The sequence below is a fragment of the Agelaius phoeniceus genome, chromosome 11, assembly GCF_051311805.1.
Source record: "Agelaius phoeniceus isolate bAgePho1 chromosome 11, bAgePho1.hap1, whole genome shotgun sequence".
NCBI classification, from domain to species: domain Eukaryota; kingdom Metazoa; phylum Chordata; class Aves; order Passeriformes; family Icteridae; genus Agelaius; species Agelaius phoeniceus.
Window position 1 is genome coordinate 10,596,820 of NC_135275.1, and position 25,089 is coordinate 10,621,908.

At 36.7% G+C, this 25,089-nt stretch overlaps 1 protein-coding gene across 10 annotated transcripts in view; it reads right to left on the bottom strand.

The window, feature by feature from the left end:
- The window catches only part of ERC2 (ELKS/RAB6-interacting/CAST family member 2), a 394,125-nt gene that overhangs the window by 293,412 nt on the left and 75,624 nt on the right, over positions 1 to 25,089 (bottom strand). For all 10 annotated transcript variants that reach the window (XM_077184350.1, XM_077184349.1, XM_077184348.1 and 7 more), the window contains exons 4-5: positions 23,829 to 23,984; positions 18,793 to 18,960 (exon numbers count right to left, since the gene is read on the bottom strand). In XM_077184350.1, the coding sequence (XP_077040465.1) occupies positions 18,793 to 18,960; positions 23,829 to 23,984 (324 nt within the window). The remainder of the gene's footprint in view (positions 1 to 18,792; positions 18,961 to 23,828; positions 23,985 to 25,089) is intronic.

Consider the following 25,089-nt stretch of genomic DNA (forward strand, 5'->3'; position numbering starts at 1 on the left):
AGAATTCCAAACTAGTTTCCAGAGATTGTGCTGGCTTGTGATAAGAATTCCAGACAAGGAAAGACTACTTAGATCATGAGAGGCTTCTGCTTCTGTCAGAAGACTGAAAGGACTGTTTGAGATTCCAAACTGGTAACTCCTTACTTATTTCACCCTTGCAGTAACATTTTTTAGGTATTTTAGGTAGAACTGGAGAAGGCATTTTACTCTAAAGAACTTCAATAATCACAGGAATTATAGACCTTCACCTCATATTTTAAATGTTTGAACAGTTTAAGGCAAGTAATAGGACCCAAACAATACTGCAAAACAGTGCATGAGATTGGAACTAGGGAAATAAAAATAACAATTTCATTCTTTTCATAAATACAGTGATATCAATAGAGATTAAATGGTAAATTAAAATAAAAAGATATGCAGGAATTAAATCAGACAAGTTTCAGTTGCAGGCTGCCTAACTTTCTAACAGAGATTACCTTGCCAAATATTTTTACTGAATCCAGTCTGCCAGATCATCTAGCAGAAAGTCAGAGACATGACAAGATCTGATCTTGCATTTATTTATTGTTCATCTGGAAGCTATAGGTTTACTAGTTTACCACAATTATATTCCATCTGGGACTAAGTTCCTCAGGACAGAATAGCATCTGCATGAGCAAGATAAAGCAAAACTGATAAGTTCTGCTTCCCTCACAGCCTTGACACTAAACAAGCCATGTGAAGTCAGATATGAAAACAATCCCTATCACAGCAATGGTCTTACACTGTCAGATATGTAAGGGATGCTTTCAGGAAAAGAATCAGCAGTGAAATAACTCCCAAAAACCACTTTCAGAGAAAGAGCCATGCAACTTCCAAGAATCAAGAGTGAGAGCCAAGATATGGGGACTAAATGAATAAAGTGTCCTCAACTGAGCTGAACACAGGCCAAGTCTGGCTCTTCCCAACAAAATCTTCCACCCACAGCTCTCTCAAGTAATTTCCAAGACCCTCTAAGTCCTGCAGAGGCTTTTTTTATCTACTTGATTCAATGTACCATCTGCTAAAAGGAAGAATATGCTGAAGAAATAAAACTATTATTTTATATCATAATGAGGAAACAGAAACAATCAGTGGGGAAGTGAGGGAACTATTTAGCTGCAAGAAAACAACATTTTGTTAACACATTTGAAAAGTGTTTTTATGCAAGAAGCCAGAGGAGCACCATGCCACAAAGGCACAAAAAATAAATAGTTTGATGGAGTGTAGAGCCAGAACAAGAGGAAACTTCAGCAATTTCTGGAAAAACCTTTAGGAGCAAGATCTCTTGCAAAAATTCCCAAGGAAACACCCATAGTCCTATAATGACAATTGTCCCACAGAAACTTGTCAAGTATTTTTAAGATTTCTGATAAACAATAAAGAACTGCTATTATAATTTATAATAGCAGGTTGGAAGGGAACCTGCAATATGATGTGCAGCATACATAGAGCAGACCAACTTCTGTTGGTATTATTATAAAGATTATGCAAAAAATCTCATCAATGCCCCTAGGAAGTGCAGTGTACTCCTACTCAGGTAGCCTGTGAAGTTTCCCATATTCAAAAGCTCAAAGCAGAAGTTGAACTGAGCAAAAAAAAAAAAAAAATTAAAAATGGACATTTCAAATATTTTCTATCAGAATGAAACATTTCCTTCTCTTAGTTTCCTCAAAAAAGCAAATGTGAGGAAAACATGAACAAAACTCTAATGTAAAAATAAACAGATTGCATTTTTAAGGGGAAAGGAGAAAGGAACCTCTACATATTTTTGTGCACAAAACAAACTCAAATTGTTGAAATACCAGAGTATGACATCTAAATAACACTAAATTGTCATGTAACATTTAAGCTACAAGATGCTGAGCATAAACTGACAATTCTACCTTGGTAAAAAATAAGATTTTTTTTAAAGTGTTTTAGAGTCCAGTCAGATTACCTCATGTAAACAATCAAAGTTGTTTAAAAACTTGTTCATCCTTGAACTGGAAATTACTATTCCTTAGCCAATATATCATAGCTGAAAGAAAGAAGAATGTCACCAGTTCACAATAGTGATAAGCAAAATGAATTGGCTGCAATGATTCCTGCAAATGAAACCACAGAGCAATGATAGATTGGAGCCTTTTTAGCATCATAAGAAGGTTATTTTATTTTCCTGATCATCCCCCTAACCTTCCTCTTCCTCTCTGCTATCTGGAATTCATCTTTCTTGAAGCTGGATGACTGCATTTCAGATGAGATCTCAGAGAGTACATAAAAATATTCCCCAATTTCTGTAACAAATCTCTCTCCTGATACATTTTAGTATCAGATTTTCTACAGCCACATTTTATTGGTGACTAACAGAATCCTCTAACACACTATTATTACATTACCTAAACCTTTATATTAAAAAGTTCTGGGTTTTTTTGTCCAGAGGGGCATAATCCTGCATTTTGTACTACCCTAGCTCATCCATTTTTCTCACTTCAGAATTCAGGATCATCACCAGGGACCCCAATCTCAGGCGTGTGCCTCCAAATTCTGGCAAGCTGAGCAATGGCAATATGAAATAAGCCTCATTGCAGTATCAGATCTTGAGATGTTTCACCAAGATTTTTGCCAACCTGGTCTTCCCTCTCCCTGCTGTCTCCACTGCTCCTCTGTTAGCCAATATTTCACCACTTCTACCACTCTTGGACTGAAGCATGTCCCACTTTAAACACCTGAACATGGTAGAGCATGGAAAGCTCTCCTAACATTCAGCTAAATTAGGCATTATGTATGTCTGTTATTTAAAGGTTAGTAGTCTTATCAAAAAAAGATACTGCTTTAGCCCAATTTAGCTACATTCATAACCAAAATGGATGCACATTGGTTCTCTAAAACAGAAAAGGTTTTTTCTGACACCAGAGAAATAATCTTTTATAGCAAATCCAAAGGGGAATAATCAGAATATGGTTTTGCTTTAGACATAAATGGATTTTTACAATTTGTTCAAGCTTGCTATCCTGTCTGGGAATGGGAGTGGTAAAATTCAGTTCTAAATCCTATGTTAACAATGAAGTTGCAAACTTTGGATTTTGCTCCAAAAATATCACCAGAATTCCTGCTTTTTCAATTGATTATGTTCAAAATACTCCTGTTGAAAGTTTCTGGACTTGAAAGCGTGTCTTTGAAATACTTCTAGGATTGAATCTTCTAGGATTTCAACCCTTTCAACAGAATTTATCCTTAAGTATAAAGACACAAACAATAGTGGAAATTATTTTCCGAATGTGTTGCAGAAAACATGGAAGAAAAATTCATTTAAAAAATACTCCTTAATCATTCCTAGCATTCTTTTTTGTGTATATAGTAGATACATTTTAAGTTTATTATTTTTAGTCCATATATAAATATGGACTATATATAAATAGTACATATGTGAACACATATATATATTCATGTATATGCATATTCATGTATAAAAATCTTACTGCTAAAAAAATCAGGGTATAAATAATTTAACACAGAAGGAGAGGCTACATGAAATCAGATTTACTAGTCACAGGAATGAAACCTGAGTATGAAAATTCATTCCCCAATCTCTGACAGCTGACATTAACATGGAGCCTTATAAATCTGCCCTTTAAGAAAATTCTAAAAGTAAATAAATAAATAAAGTACTATTCCTCATCTGTTTTTCTTTTCCTGGAAAGCATTCTGAAAGTAATCTTTTTCCCAGACGTGGATAATTCTGCACATGGGTGAAATTCTGCTCCTTTTTTCAATCTCCTCAAAAGACTGAGAAAACAAAGATACATTTCAAGAAACAAGACAATGCCAGGACACAAAAGGAATCTTAATGTAAAGTTTAGCATATGTTAACTACATTGGATCCTGCACTGCACTATGCAAAGTTAATTGTATTTATCAACATATAAGAGTATCACGATACCATCTCTCAAGTGGAAACAAAGCAAAAAAACAAAACCAAAACCAACCCCCCAGAAAACCCTCACCTTTCAAACCAGTAAGTGATAAAAGACATGTGAAAGAAGTCCTAATACTTTTTTCTGCAGCTGCCAAAGTGTCTTCAAGAATTTAGTGTCCAAGTACCCCTTTAGTAAGGACGTTTTCTAAGAAGTGAAGAGCAGTTGGCTGGCAAATAACAGCAACTATGTAAAATCTAATGAATTTATTAAATTTACATCTACTTAACATTGCATTACAAAAGCATATCTTTGAATACATAGGTGTATTAGCCTCTTTGATTTCTACTTCTATAAAAAACAGGGGGGTTTATCCCTATCATTCCTGAAAATGAAATTCAGGACAGCAAAGTCAGCCTTTGTTCTTCCTGCATGTGTTATACCCTCAGTAATACCTCACCAGGCTGGCTGTAAACTTGTGCAGATGCAATTAAGTGCCTCTGTAACTGAAGCTTTCTAAACCTTTGTATTATTTATGCAAGAAGAAACATAACCTTCTACCCTCATTCATCTCTGTACTGGACTGCAAGACCTAACAGAGGACTGAAAAAATTATTTAGTGAATTATATATAGATGTTATTTTGTATGTCAACCAAGTATGAAATTGATAGCACAGGGATAAAATAAAGCAGTCTCCACACTTTCTTGTGATTTATTTACATATACATACAAATTTTTAGATTTTATATACACATATGTATAAATATTTAATTTCTTCAGCAACTGAAATTATACCATTAAGTATGCTCTTAACTGGATGGTTTTCCATTTTCTACATCTTAATTCCAAGTACCTGTCTAAAGATCTAAATTGGCATAATTATCCTAGGAACATGTAAGACTAAATGAACCTAGGAATAATAAAATGCCTTGACCTTAACAGGCCTCCTGTATCAAAAACATTTAAAAGTGTACAAAAGATTGACTTCAGGTAATCCCACTCTTTAACATAATCTACTATTTTAGATATGAATAAGGGTTCTTTTTCAGCACAACTGCTAGTTACAATTAATAATAGTAAATTATGCTGGTTTTTATATTCATATTTCTCCTGTGAGTAAAACAACATTAAGCATGAAAGGAACACAAAAATACTCTTAATTAGCCTAGAAGGTCACATACTATAAAAATCATTAAGCCACTGAAAAAGAGGAAATTTTGAAACAAAGGCAGGACCGTGAGTTTGCAGGTACAGTTCTAGAAAAAGGAAAATGTACATCATATATCAAACCTCACTGTACAGAATACAGCCTTTAAATAACAGCAGCAGCCTTGCCCTGGTCAAGTTTTCAACACTGGCCTATAACTTTACTGTCTTATTTTGAAAGAAATTAATTCAGGATTTCTCTCAAGCATGACACTGGTTGAGAGAGCAAGTCAGAAAATTGTACATCACAAAAAATTTCCAGTCTTTCTCTTTTAGCTTTTAATGGCAGGTACCTGATTATGACACTACAACAAATATCTTTGAAGTGTTTAACTTACTTTGAAGTGTTTAACTTACTAACACAGTTAAAGGAAAAGAAAAACAAAATCCTAAATATGCAATTCATAAAGCAGCATATTTTCCTTAATTAACTTTCTCAACATTTACAATATCTTTACTAATTCTCAGTAACTGGATATATTCTGGATATATTCTGGATTCTCAGAGAATCTGTGTAGAATAAACATTTGAAACATCTTAAAGGCTAACTAAAACCATCTTTCTACTACACTGCAAGGCAAATGATTTTTGAATGTTTTGCATTTTTATGCTAAATAGTGCAGCTGCAATTGATAAAAACCAATCAAGCTAATTTAAGTCAATCATGTCCAGGAGGTTCTCATCACTTGTGTAAAAATGCTCTCACACTCACTCAAAGACTTTACCACAGCAAGTACCTCCCCCACACTCAAATTTTGATACCTTAAAGTCCCCTCTGCATCTTATGCAAAAAGAAAAGAAAATACAATTCTTATGGAATAAGCATATTTATAGTTTTACACTACAAATCAAACTTCTATGTTTCATTTGAATATAAACTTAGATTGTTAGAACCACCTGAGCACAAATGTGACCCATCCCACTGCAGCACCACTGTACCTTTAGTGCACATCAAGGCACTGGGTCAAAGGCAAAGTAAACTTCTACACTGAGAATGCACAACTGTTACCCTCTAATACATAATCTGGATCACATTACTGAGATCATATGTTTTGAATTTAGTTTTTGATTTATCAATATGGCACATCACAGCTGCCATCCTGAGTTCCCTCTCAGCTGCTGGATTTGACATTTTAAATGATGATAGTTTATATTTTTAAATTTTGCACTATTGCCACTACATTTTAAACCTATGAAACTATAACAACCATGCAAGAACTCTTTCCTAGATGGGCAAAATCCAACATTACAGATCTGAAATCTGTGCTTGATTCTTATCCATTTGGCCAACCCCCACGTGCAAGTGACTGCAGACACTTTTCAGCCAGCTCAAAAATAATGAAATAAATAGAGGAGTATGCCATGTCCTTATTCCTGTTCCCTTGGAGACGATTATGGGGTTCTGGCAGTATCTGGAGATGGAAGCAGAGAATCACATCAGCCTGCCCTGGATCTCTTTCTCCTCCACGAAGAGGTGAAACCAGGTGACAGCAGGTGCTATGAGATTGACATAAACTGCTGCCACAACTTCTTTGCATGTTCTTTTTGAGAAGCTGCTCACAAAAACTATTTGCTCACTGTTCCAACAGAAGCAAACAAGGAAAATACAACAACCTCAAGAAAATTAATCTACCAGTAATCCTGGTAGACAGGGTTTGACCAAGACAGGGCTTGAAAAACAATCCCTCATCTTCAAATCATATAAAACTACATCTATCTTTGTGGAGAAAGAAAATTTCCCAATTATATTTGTCCTACAGTTGTGAAAAGGTTTTTTGTTGGTTAGGAAAGGTTCTTTTTTTATTGACAGACTATGTCAGGGTTTTTTTAATACACTGAACTGTTAAATACCACGTCAAATACTAAGATAAGCTTTTCATCAAACTGTTTATCTTAGAACAGTAAGTGGATAATAGTTTTTGGACTTATGTATGACTAATAATAACTACTGAAATTAATAACACATTGCCACTCCAAACACATGTTCTAGAAATGCTTCTTTTGGTTATGTATCAGAAGACAAAATGCTTCACAACAATAGCTAAGCCATCAGGAAACAAAGCCAGCTAACTGAACAGGCAGCACATGCCTTGGGGATGTGGAGCCAGCCTCTGGAACACCCTCAGAGCCCAGCTTAGACTTGGTGTATCTCCAGCTGAAGGGCCCACCTGGATGGTTGGGAACTGACACACAGAATGTACCTGCAGAGGCTGAGCCCCAGTCTGTGCACCCTGACAAAAAAGCCACAGCAAGATCTCAGTGCTGTCTTCAATTCTTACTGAGTGGAAGGGCACGAGAAGGCAGGGCCAGACTCTTCTCAAGGGAGCACTAGGCAGGGATGAGACAAGTGGAACATGGAAATTCCACCTTGACATTTTTGGTTTGGTCTTTGTTATTTTTTTTACCACAAGCTTGGTTCAACTAGTGAAGCAGATATCTAAATAGGTTATGGAAAATCCATCCCTAAGGTATCCAAAACTCAGGATGGATGCCATCCTAAGAAACCTGCAGTAACTAAAACCTACTTAGATCAGAAGCTTGGGCTAGACAACCTCTAAGCAGGCCTGACATCACCCTGTGAAGCACCCAGAGCCCAGTCCTCCCTGAGGATTTCCCCATGGGCACACAGCAAGTGGGTGGATTGAGGATGAAATGCACACAGAAGAGAGAATTAGAAGGTCCCAGAAGTCCAGCTATCCTGTAGTTTTGTTCATAAGGTAAGTGGTGAGAATTTTTTGCATATCTGAGCTTTTAGCATCCTTTACACAATGAAGTTGAACAAAGATGATCTCTCAAGGCTTCTACTTGCAGGAGAACAGATTTCAAATCAAACTATCAGCAACCCATCAAAAATACAGCTTTTCTTGGGGAAAAATTACCAGAAATTCATAAATCCACACCAGTTACTACAAATCACCTTCTTGTCTGTCATGTATCTGGAAATGGCCTCCAGGATTAATCCTTCTTCATTATGACCTTTCCAGGGATCAATATAATCAATGGAGTTCCCTGCATCCTCCTTCTTGCCTTTTGTAAGACATTGGCTTGCTCCCAGTTCTCAGAAACCTCTCCCAGTTCCCACCACTTTCCAAGGATAACTGACACAATGCCACCAGCCCTTGCAGGTGCATTCCAGCAGGGCCAAGGGACTTGTGTGTGTCTGGGTTCTTTAAATATCCCCTGAGCTGATCCTCTTCATCAAGGATAAGTTTACCTGGCACTGGACTTCTGCAGTGGTTTCAGAGACCTGGGGTTGCTGAAGGTTGGTTTTTGCAGTAGTGATCAAGGTGAACAAAGCACTCCGTATCTGGACTGTCTCCATCTCCTTTAGGATCAGATCTGCCCTCCTATGAGTGACCCCATATTTTCCTTAGTCTTCTGCTATTGCTGTGCCTGTAGAAACCTTTCCTGTCCTTTCTATCTCCTGTTACATTCAAGTCCAGATGGGCTTTGTCTTTCTAAGCCCTAAACCTGATTCTCAGAGAGGGTCTCCCTGCTCCTTCCAGACATTTGTGCCTGCTCCCACCTCCCTGTGTCATTCATTTTCATTCAGCTGCATAATTAGAGAAGTACAAGTACTGATTTTGATTATACAAAACTGTTCATTTATAAAAATGCATGGTAACAAAATATTCTCCTCTATTTTTAACAATTCCTGAAAGCATTCTTTATCCAGGAAAAGCATACATAATTTAAGCTTATCCTCTCACTAGGTATGTGACAGCACACTTCAAACTTTATGACAGAAGATGACACAAAGTAGAACGGATCCTGCTGCCAGACTGGTGGCACACAGAATCCCTCTGGAAGAGAAAAAGGTAACAGAGGCCACTGCACCTCAGTGCAGAGAGGCCTGGACTCGTGTTTGGCTCAGAAGCCAACTCAGCTGCAGGGCTGGGCACAGCCATGAGCCACCAATGCACATGGGTCTAGGTCAGGTCTGGCAAAGATTTCCTGCCTGATTTAAAATGAGTTTATTTGGTCCAATGGCACTTTTCCTGGGAATGGAGGGCAGGTTGACCACAGATGTGCCTGTCTTTATTTGTGGCCTGACACTTGGCTGGATAAACTTCATTATATTTTTGGTTATGCTTAAGAAAAGTACTGTCAATTGTTTCCAGTCTGTTGCAAACATAAACCTCCAAGCTGTATTAAATACGTACTATTGTATTTACCACAATGCTATGAAATCATGCATAAAATGCTAAAATGGAATAAAATAAAGGGAATGTGTCTTCCCCTCCTCCCCAAATTCTGGCAACATTTCAAAATAAACAAGGAACCAAACCAAGGCTTCTATTGAAAGGTCAACCAGCACCTGAGTCAAGGGAAGATAAAACTGGCCTAAAACAAAAATAAACATATTATTTAGTAAGTGGAAAGCGATTTTCTCTTATATCACATATGGAGAAAGATTAAACAGCCCCAAAATGCAGTATCTTAGTAATTACCTGTGCTTATTAAGCAAGAAAATGGAATTCTTTTGGCAGAAAGAGTAAAACAAAATTTAAACTTGACTAAAAAATTAAATCAATAGAAAAATAAAAGGTTATCTTATTGTAACTCAAATAATGTGCAACTGATTATCTATTGAGGAGAATTAAGATTTTCATCTTTTATTCCCACACATTCTCATCTCAGGAACTTTATTGCTCCTGACATAAAGCAGAGAAATTTAGCTATAGATATTCAAAGACAGAAAAGAATGTGGAACCATGGCACAAAAATACATATTCTGTTTGAAATTCAGTGTAACAGGGAGTCCTTTAACTGTGCACTATGTTATGTTTTAGAGTTCCAAAAGATGTAAAAGATCAGTGAAGTGCACTCTGGAGCTCAAATAGACCTGAGCACATCTTTCTCTACAGTTTCCTGCCTTGCCCAGTAAGGTCTCTGCTTATTTGTACGTGATTTTGCTATTTATCTAAATTTAAAGGTGAAAGATGAGCCTCCAGTATGAATCTTTCCAGCAGTAATCCATCCTCCATGCAAGCCCCTGACCGAAGAATTACTTCTGTTACACTGGATATGGCACACAGGCATCATGAATACTTGTAGAAAATAAAGAAAAAAGAATCTTAGCAAATCCTATTGCTGTTGGTAGTAATTGCTACTGACAATTTTCTGATTTTATTATTTCTCCTAAGTTTTAAGGCAAAATTTTTGTCCTCCATGCAGAATATTTCAATGACAACGTTCCTCCAAATTTACTACTGAAAAACACTAAATATTTTGGAATAGAAAGTAACTTTCTCTGGCCTAGCTACAAAAATGTTTTCATTTCAACCACAAAGAGTACCTATATTTTGAAAACAGAAAAATATTATTTATGCAAAAGATTAGGAATCTATAGAAATAGGCAGATATAATAGATAGGGATTTTAATTTCAATTAGGAATTATAGAAAAACTCTCTATTTATAAATACTATAATCTTTTCCAGAATCCAAACTAGTGTTGTTCCAACAACGTTCAGAACAATGAGTAAGTGATTCAGCATAAAAGTAATTAACTAATGGAAAGTATTTTAAGTATTTTCTTGGAACTTCAACAGTTTAAACGCTTGAAAGGGGAAAACAGGCATGCAGTGAATGTGAGCCTGAACTGTTTTTATTTACACACTCCTCAGTCTTTACCATCCTGTACTGATCTTATGCCTGATCTCACAGCACAGGGCAGCTGGAAGAAAGCAGTCTTTATAGATAAGAAACAGCTGTTATGCTTGTTTGACCTGAGGAAGAATTTGAAAAATAAAAGTAAAAGGACATGAGAATGAAATGAGTCCTCATAAAGCAATACTTGCAGAATTGCTCCAGCCTATTTCCAGCCAGCCCTGCTAACAGCATCTGACGTGCACCTTGCTTGTATCAAACTTACCTCCACTGAAAGGCAGAAAAAAGGGGATTGAGCAAAGGAAATACTGGTTCACAAGCCCTTTATGAATGTCTACAAAATCAACATTTTTTAAAGGAAAGTTGTTACTCAGCAGGGGGGGAGGAGGGACCAACACCACACATTTTAAAATGTCAGAATTAAGATTTGCCTCTACAAATACAGTCTGACTTCTTATGTTAAAGCAGGCAGCCAGATGAATACCACAATAACACAAATCAAAGCATCCTTATCCATTTTATTCCATCTTCTGATCTCCATCTACCTCTCAATCCAACTTGACGCAAGTACCAACCTTTTCAAAACTCTAAATACTTGACCTGTAAACCCCAGATTTTACCTTGTTAGGTCTTAGTTTTACAATACTTAGACACATTTCTAACACAAATTGTGTTAGCAGAACTCTACTGATTCAGACAATGTTTAAGCAGCTCTGTACATGAGCACAGATGTTCCTGTCCCAGTGCTCTTACGTAACAGCATCTTCTACAACCCCCCCTCCACAATTTCATGCTCTTTTTTCACTTATTTCCTACTGATTTAGTAGAATGCCTCTTTTTCTTCTTTAGATTTATTCTTAATGCTTGACAAAAATGTCCTCTTGCTTCCTTGTAAATACTTTTTACCTACAACAATGACAAATCTTTCAAAAATTTTCACAGACTGCATTACTTGATTTTAAGTGTGGAAAGTACTGGAGAAATGTAAAATATTATGTAATTATATCATGTTATCACTTGGGACATGAAGTGTAGAAGTTCTGTTTGTCTGAGCTGATCTTATATGAACACTGCTCTAAATATTAGCAGGTTACTTCTGAAACCCCTAATCTTTCAGAAGCTCAGATCCTTATACTTTTATTGTACACTGTGATACCAAGAACTAGAAAATTCTTTCCTTTTAAAAGTTAAACAAGGGGAAAAGGAAGAAAACAAACAACCCACATCACAAAGCCAGAAAGGAAAATATTATTCAGAATCCTACCAAGAAAATAATCAAAAAGCCATATGAGGTCTACTGTCAGTATAAGCATATCTAAAGATTTCTGGATGACCACAGCTGCAGAAGCTTTTTCATTCCAAATGGACCATATTCCTATTTTAAACTATACTTCTGCTCTTAGCATGTTTTTTTTTTTTCCTCTGCAGAGACAGAAGAAGGCTGAGAATCCATCTTTGCACCTTCTACACTTTGAGTGTTTGGGTTAAGAGCAATTGTGAGTTAAGGACTGTTACCTGTGTTAGGAAGAGGACATTCTGAAAAATGAAATCACAAATTTAAGAAGTGTAAGTGGTTGTAGTCTTTTCTCCCCAGTCGTCTCCTAAGCAGAAGACTCAAAAATTATGCAAAATTACTTCAATAACTTCTCCATTCACTTCATCACTATAGAAATAAGTGCAAATCATTAACTGTTTCAGACTGGTTGTTGTTATATCTACCAGTTATTCTCCTAATTACAACATCTCTGTGTTCCCCTTGGGTCTGCATCCACTGGTAAAATTCCAACGCTGTTTTGAAGTGTATTTTTCTTTGCATTTCTTGTATATGGTGCCACTACACCAGGATCATAACTAGGCCCCTTTAGATCAATCACAACTGAAGCAATAGTTAGGCTATGCAAAGAATCATTTTTGAAGCAATCCTACCCAAGTTCCTCTTCAAATATCTCCAGTTAGAGCAAAGCATTTAGATTAGTAGCTAAGAGTACTAATATTTTTCTAATAATTTCCATCCACTAGTGACTTATCAGAGTAAATCTTGCTCAGTTATAAAAGCCCCATAAAGTCATCTAACTGAATATTGTTTTCAATGGCAACAAGAAAAAAAACATAAAACTATAAAACTAAGAACTGGGGTGTGGGCAGGAGGGAACTACACTTTAATTTTCTCTTTAATTCAATAAAATAGATGAAAATGAGAAGTCTTTTGACACCAAGATAAATCTAACATTCATCAAACTATTTGTGCCAAATGAGTTGCATGAATTCTTTACACACCAAATACACAGTCCATTCTTTCTACTTGCCCATTTTCTCTTTAACTTTGTTCTCCTGCCTCTGGGCACTACTTTCTACAGGCCCTGCAAATGGAACTCTCTACTCTTTCAGCCACCTTGCTCACAGAAAATTCTGTTTCAATTTCTTTGAAATTAAAATAATGGTGCTCCCATAACAAAGAAAGAATATTCAAAACAATAATGAAGAAGGGATTCAGTCAAGGGGGATGGGGTTGTGTGTATAAGATGTATCAGGTATTTGTGAGAGCTTAATTTGTGAACCATAAAGCCACTGGAATGGGTCTCAGGAGGTCACAAGTGCAACATCCAACTCAAAGCACAGGGATCTAGAAATCAGACCAGGCCATTTGATGTGCCTCTGAACAGTCTTGAAATCAGAATCCAATAAGCAGATTGACACCAAAGGAAAAAACAAAAATGAAAAGCCTCCCATATTCCTTCACACTTTACTTCTGTTTAGATACAGCATTTTGCTAACCTGTGTGTTCTTTCAGCTTAACTCTGAATTTACTGCTCTGCCACTACACTCCTCTCTGAACAGTCATAGGGCGTACAAAATGTGTCTGCTGCACAGCAACTGAAATGTCTGGCACGCTCCACCTGAGACAAAGCTGCACTTGAAATGTGGAACCCTTTGTCAAGAGAGCAGTGGGCAGCTGCAGAGGGACAGAGAGCACAGGGTAGCCTGGTGTCCAGAACAGTGCTTTGTGCCACGGGTGATCCTCCCTTTGCACGCACAGCACGTCCACCAGAACAATGCCCTGGCAGCACAGCAAAGAGACCACACTGAAAGATCTGGCCCAGCCTGATTTGAAACAAGAAAAATCACAAAACAATAGAAAAACACAATTTCAAAGTAAAACTCTAACTGAGAAAAATAAAAATGTGAGAGTGAAATAACCATACTTATACCATTATTGTTGTAAAATTAAAAGCAGATTTACATTTCAAGAAATATCAAATATCAACATTGTAACAGAAAGAAAAATAAAGCTTTTTTAGTCTTGTTCCAAGTATTTTGTGCTGTCTGCTTTTATTTGCTCTTTATGCAAACTAAGAACTGCCAAGTAGTCAATAATTTCACAACCCTTCTTTATGAACAAATTTGTTTAAACAAAAAAAGCAGATTGCAATAAATAACTACTATAATCACCCTTCCTCTCCATTTTTATTAGGCTTTCTATATTAATATGTGTATGCTGAACACATCAGTTATTCAGTTACAGTACAGACTTTACCTATTTTTCTAATCCATTTCCTCCATTGACAGGACTATGCTTACAATTCACAAAACTTCTTTGTAGACATTTACTTATTTCACAGTTCATTAACCTTCAAACAGCACACCTGCCAGTTTGCAGGTGTGTTATCTAAAGCAATGATACACTAAGTGCTAAAGTATGTTCGTGTCAGAAATGCTTATGAAATGAATGTTTTTCTCCACTGAGCTACCCAGCTGAGTTGAATTTATTTGCATCAATTTATAATAAGTTTTTTTCCTAATGGTAAGTGTAGTAGTTAAGCACCAGTCACTGCAAAAAAGAATCAAACTGTACTGTCTACTACTTCTTAAAGTATACAAATGGCCATGTTTAATCTTTTTAAATAATTGAAAAGGATTATTCACTCTTTAACTTCTTTCCTTCTGCAGTAACACTATAAGGCTTCATTTAAAAATTAACATCTTTTGACAGCTTTTTCACACAGCAGGGAAAAACCTCATCAAGTGTCGTATTCTTCCCTTTCACAGTTCTCTGTGGAGCACAGTGACATTTTCAGTTTTCTGTGGCTGGACTAGCCTTACATTGGCTCATTTTCATCTGACCTCAGGGTTTTCACATCATTAATAAAGAGATAATCAAAACAAAGGGTATATACATTAGGGTAGGAAAATTTTGCATAGTTTGGCACTATTATCATATATGACCTTAAAAATGGAACAAAATGAAATGCATATAGCAGAGGTGGTGAACCTTCTAAGGACTGCTTCCAAACATTTTTCCTACTGGCAGCAAACCATTTTCAGACCTCCCAACTCTGGCCACCGTGATAGTTACTGCTGTACAGGGTTTATTTCTTTTTGTTTCAGCTGTCAAAAAAAACTTCAAGTGATCGCTTTGTAAGTCAACTAAACATATTGAAATCAAAACAAAACACTGACATCACTGGGACGACAGAAACACTGCTCAAAAAGAACATTGTGTTTAGATTCTAGGCTTGTTTACCAATGGTTTTAACTTCTTTCACGTTATGTCACAAAGGGCCATTGCACCTGAAACCTGATCAAAAACTCATCAAAAAAATTCAAGTGTCCTCTCATTTCTGATGATCTGGTACAACACATGTCAACCAACTAAACCTGCTAGTCATTCCTCAATAATAGTCAGTATTCTTCAGGATGAAGATCATCATAACTCTGCTTACACTTCATTTCTTACTGTTGAAACCAACTGCACAAGCTAGAGCTCAAACTTAAACTACACTTTAAAGTAGTAAAATTTTTCTGAGCTAAATTTGCTAAGATATCATTAAAATTCCAAACATGAAATTATACCCCAAAAAAATCCATTCTACTGAATAACAAACACTGGCAGAATTTGCCAACAAATAGAGTGAAACCAATGAACTTCCAGGGATACATGAACTACAAAAAAACTTTTACAATAACATGTTACTTCTAAGCTTCATGCCCTACCACACCTGGCTTGTAAGAACCACGTGGGTAGGTGGAGGGCTGGCTATCAAGTGGAATCAGGACACTCCAGCAGAACCAGCACTGCATCCCAGGGGCTAATACTGCATGGAGTCCTGTTCCATGGCTTCATTCATGAGCTGGGCAATGGGGTAGGGTGCAGCCTTAGCAAGTGCACTGGTGGAAAAAATGTGGAAAGGGCAACTGATACACCAGAGGGTCGTGCGGCAGTTCAGAGGGATTTTGACAAGCTGGAGAAATGTGCTGACATGAACCTCATGGAGTTCAGGGAAAGGAAAGGTAAAGTCCTGAACCAGGAGACAAACAACACCAGGCACCTGCATGTGCTGGAGTTCACTCAGCTGGAAAGCAGCTTTGCAGAAAAGGACCTTGGGGTCCTGATGGCCATGATGGTGAACACCAGCAATGTGGCCCTGCAGGGACACACTAACAGCATCCTGGGCTCATTAGGGGTTTATGGAGGTGATCCTTCTCCTCTACCAGTCAGGAGTCTCAGGCCACACCTGAGATATCATGTCCAGCCCTGGGCATACTGAAGACAGCCCAGTGAAAGGCCATAAAGAAACTAAAGGATTAATTAAGGGCTTTACTAAAGCATTGGAGTATCTCTCATATCACAAAGCCTGAGAGAGCTGAGCTGTTTAGCCTAGAAAAGTGAATGGGGCATCTTATCACTGTGTATAAATATCTGAAGGAAGGCTGTAAAGATGGAGCCAGACTTCAATGGTGCCCAGTGAGAGGACAAGATGCAATGGGCACAAACTGAAACCCAGGGGTTTCCCTATGAACATTGGAGACATTCACACTGACCCATGTGGCCCAAAGAGGTTGGAGAGTCTCATGCCTTGAGATATTCAAGAGACATCTGGATATGGTCCTGGACAGCTGGCTCTACGTGGCCCTGCTCAAGCAGGGGGGTTGGACCAGATGAGCTCCAGAGATCCCTTCCCTTCAACTATGACATATTCTGTGAATCACATCCCCTTGCATCATACACAGCTGCTTCAGCAAAACGTTAAGATAACCTGCAGACTACCATTAAGCTAAATAATCATAAAAGGCTTCTTATGAAATAACTGAGAGCCTGTGGAGGGTTTCTTTTATTACAGGATTTACTATGCTAATTTAATTACAACAAGGTGATTACAAAGTAATCCTATTTAGGCAGGAAGTTGACACTGCAACTCTGAACACCTTACTCAGCACTGGATTAGAAGTGCCTTTTGGTGGTTACTTTCACCTCCAGAAAGAAGCACTTCAAGGCAAGTTATGAATATGTTTAAGGACACAAGATTGTACAAAAACTGTTCTACAAATAGACAGTGTAGACACGTAGAAATAAAGGTGTGTGGCTTAATTCAGGCCAAAATGTTATTAGCTTTCCTCATCTGGGAATGACCAACAATAGTTTGTACAATACAAAATTTCTTCCCTAATGACTTCCACCTGCTGGAGAGCTGCCATTTGCCCAGCATCTCCCTGCAGCTGCTTTCCCATCTGCTGCTGGAAGCAATTGCCCTCCCTTTGGAGAAGACCTGAGGCCTGGAGATGGATCATACAGTTGCACTAAGCAACCAAAACTCTTTTCCCAGTTCCCAGAGACCCAGACCTGCTGTGTCTAGAAGCACTGTTGGATTGCTACCACAGCACAGTCTAGGCCTGATCATGTAAAAGGTTCAAGCTCATCAGCCTTGTGCAGAAACTGAGAAGAGGAATTAGATTCCTGTCAGAAGCCAATTGTTTCTCCACCAGGATTGCAGAATCCCAGCAGCTCCTCATCAAAAACACTGTAATTCATTTTTGTACCACTGCCCATCAGCCAGCCAGATTGTAATAGACTGAATGCAAACCAGTGTGGTAAGGGATTAGGAATTCCAATCGGTGGAGAACCAATGGAATTCATCACCATCCTCAGCAGTATGACAGGTCATACAAGCCTTGCAAAAGAGATTTGCACAGCCCAGGATTGAAAATACTCAATTTTTGCTACTCAAATGCTAGATTTGGATCATTTAAATTGCTGGCTTCTTTATCCTTGTTTTGTTATGATTACTTTGCATTATACACATATGATAGCCCATAAAACACAGGCTGGAAATGCCAAATTTCATCTGCAAAAAGGGGTAATCAGAATCTTAGAAATATTTACTTCCTGTTTCCACAAGAAGGATGAGTTTAAGCCATTTTTCTTCCTAGAGTTTTGCTACCTAGACATTTGAAACATTCTATAAAATCCTACCTTAAATAATATATTTCTCTGAATAGAAACTATTTGCTCTGTATGACTAAATTCCAACTAAACAAACAGGTATTTATTTCCTGAAAAAACAAACACAAAATAATGAAGTTTTAATAGCAATCAATCTAATCAGTATTGTGTACTCCAAGCCTATGAAGTTTTTTAAAACACCAGGAAAACAGTTAATGAACATATTAAACACTGGATTTACATATTCCCTTAAAATGTGACAACCATCTCAAATGGGTATTCCATTTTTTATCCATATTTTTATGTTCTGATTTTGTAGATATATAAATAATTAATACGCTGGTCTGTTTTAAATTCCTCATAGTTTAAAATAAATGTTGACTGCACTTGAAAAAAATAACCAGAGATGAATAATATGCACCTTTCAACAGATCCCTTAAAAATACTTCAATGGCTTCATCCTTCAGAACAGAAATACACAGAAGTAAGGGAGCATCAACCAGAGCAACCGAAAGAGAAAGTCAGATGAGGAATCAGGTCATTGAATCACAGCAATCAAGTCATTAAGGTCCACCTCCTCCCACTGAAGCCAATGAGAATTAGACACAAACATTTTCTTAAAAGGCAATCATAAGCACTTTTAAAAAGTTCTAGAATGAGAGCTGGTGTACTACCAAAATTATATATACACCAAATACATTGGCATTTAAATTGTTTTAGATTATTCATTATTCTTTAACAACTTTCCTGCCACACAGACTTGAATCAAACACATCAAAACCTTGATACTGGCCATGAACTCACCATTTCTATTGCATTTCATGATTAGGAAATACAATACCTCTGTCTGAAGTATGGCAGCTCTCTGTTCTTTGGCAGTAAGGGACTCTTTAAGCACTTCAATGTGTTGCTTGCAATCTGAATTCTGATTGCTAAGGGTTTCAAGCTTAGTTTGTAAGGCAAGAAGTTCTGATTCTTTCTTTGAGAGTTCTTGTTTCAGTTGATCAATCTGCAGTGGGGGGAAAAAAATTGGGTCATTAATTTTGTCTCCAATTCACAGCTCCACTGGAAATCTGAAAGGTGTGAATGACCATGATATGACAAATCAGACACCTGGAAGAGAATTAAGGTTCAGACTTTTTACACTCACACCTTCAATTGTGTTTCTTGCAATTTAATGCATTCTGTCTAAGAATGAATGCACTGTTGTTGCAGAAGTTAAAAGGAAAATCTTAAAGATTATTTAGCCTATAAATTCACCACGGACCTCACTTAAGTTCAAAGGCATTTATCCCATGTGAGGCAAGTCTGGCAGGACAGCAAAAATGCACAGGAAAAAAAGTGTTCATAAAAGCATAAATTCAGTTCTTCCAACAGCATGATTCCCCTGACTTATCATTGGCCAGAATGAATCAGGAATTTTTTAGGAGTCCGATAAAGAAAAACCAGCATCTTAGGAGAGGAAAACAGAAAAGTGGACTTTTAACCTTACTCCTCTTCATGCAAATTTGTTGCTGCCCACCATCTCCACCTCCTATTTTTCTCCCTGGCAGTTCACATGGAATTCTCAGGTAGTAGAAAAGCCAAGCCAAGAAGACTAACTTAAGAGAAGTCTGGGGAAAACATTATACAAAATTCCACACAATGAAAGGGCTCCAAGATTATAAAAGCTTATCCCAGAGGAAACAGCAGAAACACAATACTAAGACAGGGCTTCTGAATTTAAGTGAATTTAAGGTTCATCAGTAAATGTCATGGAATTATGATTACTCTCCTCTTTCCACAATGATAAATAGGAAGAATAGCCAAATAACACAAAATTGTGGTGGATTTAGAATATATGAATCAGAGCAAAGCACTGGACTACATACAGAATGAAAGGATGGTGAATTAGGTGGCACATAACTGCTCCTAAATTCCTGTGGTATAACACTGGTCACCAGCTGAATCCAGATGCATCACCTCATGAGGATTATTTGAAATAAAATGCCTCAGTGCATCTGCATAACTCAGAGAAATCACTTCCTTTATATGAAGAGCTCTTTTCCATGTCCCAACAGACACTTGGGATGCAAGAAATCTAGAAGTGGTAGGTAGAAGATGATTCAAAAATCCCCAGGGAAAAAAAAAAAAGAATATCCACAGATCCACAGGTTGATCCTACTCAACCATATTCCAAAGATCCATATACTAAAACATTTCATAAATTCAGCATTCTATGGTACTGGAAATAGCCACTGCTGATCAAAATGCTTCTATTTTGTTTTACATTGCAAGTGCATATTTAAAAATTAAATTCAAAAGCAGTGATTCTTCCAACTACAGTCCATATGCATGTCTCAATATATTTATTCCTTATTTCTTTTTATAAATCTTTTTAGAATATGTTTGCATCATTGCTTAAGGTGTTCATATAGTCACCCATGAGCTACTGTATAGAATCAATAATCAACCCTGGCACTAAAAATAAAAAAAAAAATATCACCTTAAAGTCTGAAAATATCAAAATAAAAATAAAGAGGCATACAAAAACCAGACATGAGGAAAGAATGCAATTAAAAGCTGCTAGAGAAAGCTTTCTCTGGAAAGCAAACCACCTTCCTCCATCCCTTGCCAGAGCATATAAGCAAGTATGGCAACCAAGAGAAAATGGATAGAAAATGAACAATGGGAAAATCTGTCTGCAAGATACAAAGCGTGGATCTGCAGCCAATCTGAATTACATCACAGGCTTTATATGAGATGCATGTGAACATCACAGATGCTTAATCTCTTCTAGAAACTCTTCCCCTTCTCACCATGACACAACCCACACCCTGAGAAATAATAAAAAAAAATTTTAAAAGGCTTTGTTTTCATTGCAGGTATGTTCTTTGTGTTTTAGAAACAGAATCTGTTTAGTGTAAAGTTCTGGCTACAAGATCTACAAATTGTCAGGAGTTTAAAAATGTGTTACAGCTCTCAAAAAAATATTAAGAGTTCAAACACAAACCAAATGCACAGAGATTTTGAATAAATATGCTGATGTCTTTTAAAAATAAATTATCATGGTGGAAATGTACTAAGATCTCCATTTTAAAAATTGCCACAAAAATAAAGAGTTATAATAAAAACCTATAAAACTTATATTGAGAAATTTTAGGCATGGGTATATTCACTTTTTTAAAGTTCTGCAGTACCTCAGCGTGTAAAAAAAACTAATTAAACAGGACATGAAATAGATCGTTGCCTCCAGCAGATATACAAATATTTTTGCTGTATCTGAAGTGATGTGGAAGACCAACTGCCATGATTCAATGAAACCTCATGATCTCATATAATACAACAAAACATTTTTATACTTTATAAGGACTAAAAAGAAGATAACTTACAAGTCTGGACGTAAGTGCTGTAGCACCAAAAACCTCCAAGTTTGTCCTCTGACCCTGACCTTCCCACTATCTCACATATTTCATGTGTGTAATTTGCCTGTCACCACTTTTTCAACATTGCCCAATATGATCTTGCTTCACCTCCTTTCCTGAAACCCTAATTCCTTTTTTCTTCCTTCTCAATTTACGATTCTGTCACCTCCTGTAATTTCAATTCTTTAGAACCCATTAATTTTCCATTTCCAGAAAACCATTATGGGTGTTCTTCTGTTATTTTTTTCACACCAAATTCTTATGTGACATTATGCAGAGTAACCAGAAAACAAAGAGGAAAAAATCCAAGCTTTACTTATGATTTTTTCCATATTAAAATCAATGGGTTAAATATTTAAATAAATACTTCCATTAAATGAAACTATGCTGATTAACACATCATAGGATTTGTTCTGATGCAACAAATGACAACTGCTTTTTGAAGTGAAGGATTTAAGAAAGGGAGTAGCAATGCAAATCATGTGCCTGCATACAGTAGACCCTAAAAGTCTATCAGTAGATTCTACAGGTTATGATGAGAAAGGTCTGGTTTTAAACTGGCTGTTAAATTTCCAGGCCTACCCACACAAAAATAAAATTCTGTGGTTCTTTCCCTGTTTTGTTGGTTTTTTTTTTCCTCGAGGATCTCCTAGAACTTGCATGCTTCCTTCATCCAGTATGGAAAGCTCTTACATGCAGACATGAATCACAGAGCACCTTATTACTGCTTTGTCAATATTTAAACCTCATCTTACTGGTAATTTCCTGAAATTGCACTAATCCACTGGATTTTCATACCCAGTGGATAGCATAAGAGTTCTAATACTCAAAGGAGTACTTATATGCCAAGTGCAAACTCACACCTGAAAAAAAAAGAAAGACAAAAAAAAGCATCTGTGTTCATTTAAATATGCAGCTGACAGCCAAAGGATGAACCCTAGTAAGGGAAGAAAGTCTTCCAGAGCAGATATTATTATTAAAAGTACATATCATCCTATATGTTTTATTTATATTCTCAATTAAGATATTTGAAGGTGTAGTTCTCTTGGCCATATGAACTTTAAGACCCGTTTTAACAACTTCTGTATTATGTGAGTAATGACAAGTTTTCTACCTTCAAAAACTGAGCAAGGAGAGGCCTTATCAAGCAGGAAAGAAAAAGAAATCTGAGCAAGTTTTCTTCCTCATTTTTCCAATTTTTATTTAACTGCAAGTTACAATTAAAGCCTATACATTTGGAAGGAGTGAATATTACTAAAATAGTTAAGAAAAGAAACACTTCCAAACATTCTCTGCCACTCATGTAAAAAAATGTTCAATATTTGCCTTCATCTAACACCTTCCCATTTATTTAAATCAAGAACAGATTGAAAACAGATTGAAGTTATACTTCAAGAACAAATTAAAACTATTAAGAGCTTCAAGCACCTCAGAAGAGTTTTGTACTGTTCTTTGCCATCAATCCTGTTTATCAGAATTTATCAAGGATCTCAGGTTCAACAGATCAGGTACAGCAAGATCTATTTGCTGACAGCTCCACAAATACTTTTCCACCTTGAAATGTTCTCAGATGAGTGATAAAAATAACATCATCTGCTGTAAATCTTAATTTTAAGTGGAAGAAAAAGACTAGTGAAAGAAAACAGACAAAGTTTCATCAGAATGTGGCATTTATCAAAGATCAGAAGGCTGTGACAAAACAATGCATATTTAATACTCTTCTCATTCATCTGCTTCCTGTGCTACAGAAATATACTGAAGCTTTTCCTCACAAAAACATCAGGAGAGTGTTAAGGTTCTAGGCTTTGTACCTTATTTTTATATCAACAGGTTTCAGGCTGACATGCATTGGGAGTTTTGCTGTAAGTGACTAAAAGTGAATTGCTTTGAAATTAATGATGTTTAGGTTAACAAAATAATTTTCCTGATGACAATGCTACTTTAGGAGCTTTAGTTATTTTTCAGTAGTTTAAGAGCTACTTTTGTCCAACAGAGTAGATATGATGATCATTATTTTTTCTTAATAAATCTGGATTAATTCCACATGGGCACTGACACTTTGATATCTTCTGTAGCAAAACCCCCCAAACAATGAACAAGCAATAACATTTTGTGAGTTTGAAACCAGGAAATGTGTCACATCACTTCATATTTACTACCTGCCTGTGGTCAGCTCCTAACAGTCTATGTGCAGTAATTTGGAGTCATTAAATTGCTAGTCTTGAAAATATAAGCAGAGTACAATTTGTTATCACCTATGAAACAGAAGTCCTTTCTGCAAAATGACATCAAAATCTAAAAACAAATAATTTTCATTTATCCAAAATGTTTCACTCCTTCACATCTACTGATTATTACACAGTAGAGATTTACCAAAAGGAGACATGCAGCTTCTTGCATTGGAAATGGTCACATTAAACCTTTTCTTTCCATTATTTAAACAGTCTTAATGTCTTTTTTAAATAGACCCTACCTTATTTTTCATGAACTTTGAGTGACTCTTGTAAACTTCTATTTGTTTGATTTCTTCTTCTCTGTCCTCTGTATTCAGAACTCCATTTGTCTTTAACATCTGTATTTCATCTTCAAGATCTCTTATATTGCGCTCAAGTGAAGCTATTTTTGTATCCTAAGTTACAAAAAAAGAAAGTATTGAAAATTATATGAGACATATATTAAAGAGTAACAGAAGCATATCTGTACTTGAGTGAGTATCAAATAATGAGACAGCAAAAATAGATGGTACAAATAGAGAATCCAAATAAACCAGAAATAATTCTATCAGTTTTAGCTTAAAGAAATGCAGAATTCAGACCAGATCTCTTTCACCATAGTTGCACAGTCTGCAGAGAATACATTCTGGTCCAAATTCCATTTAATTCCTACACAGAGATGAAGGGAGAATGGCAGATGCCCTATTTTTCTACACATGGATGATAACAAACCTTGTTATCATTAGTAACCACCTAGGCCTGGCCACTCTTCCAAGCCCTCAAGCACCAAGTTGAGCCTGGAGGGCCCAGCCCATGTCTCACAAAGGCAGAGCCATTGATTGTGTGGCTCAGCCTGAGGCTCAGGGGCTCTGTCTCTCTGGAGCTCTGCCTGCTCTCAAAAGGTTGTGTCCTCAGATATTTTTCCTTGCCTAATCCAGCCACATCACTAAGAGGGGATTTAGCACTTTTTATTGTGAGTCCCAAGATAAACAAAACCACAACCACGAAAAATTTCTACATCCCAGCCAACAGCTGCCATGTGTGCCAGCACCACACTGGAAAACAGTGATAATTTTTTGTTATTTCCAGTCACTTGGGAATTGGCTAAGTCCCTTTTGTGAGAGTTAGAAAGATGAACAAAAGTGATTACACAAACTTCTCACAAATTTGATTTGTGAGAAGTTGATTCACTAAGACCAGGTTATTAAGTAAGAAAGCTAATTTGGGAAAAAATACAAATGGAATTGACCCTTTAACAGGGACAAACTAAGCTCAAATCACTGCAGCTTTGTTTCTGTTGCTTTCTTTAGATTGCCTAAAAACAAGCAAAAACCCCAACTCTGGCAATAACTTCCTTCCTACCAAAGCTAGGCACACATAGCACTTTAAGATACAGAGGAGTCTGGATGAAGTACCAAAAAGCATCTGAATTTTTGGTACTGAAGTGAAAAAGAATCTCAGATTGTTTTTGAAGGCCACTCTTATAAATCCATATAGAATGATAGCTAAGGACTAAGCAAT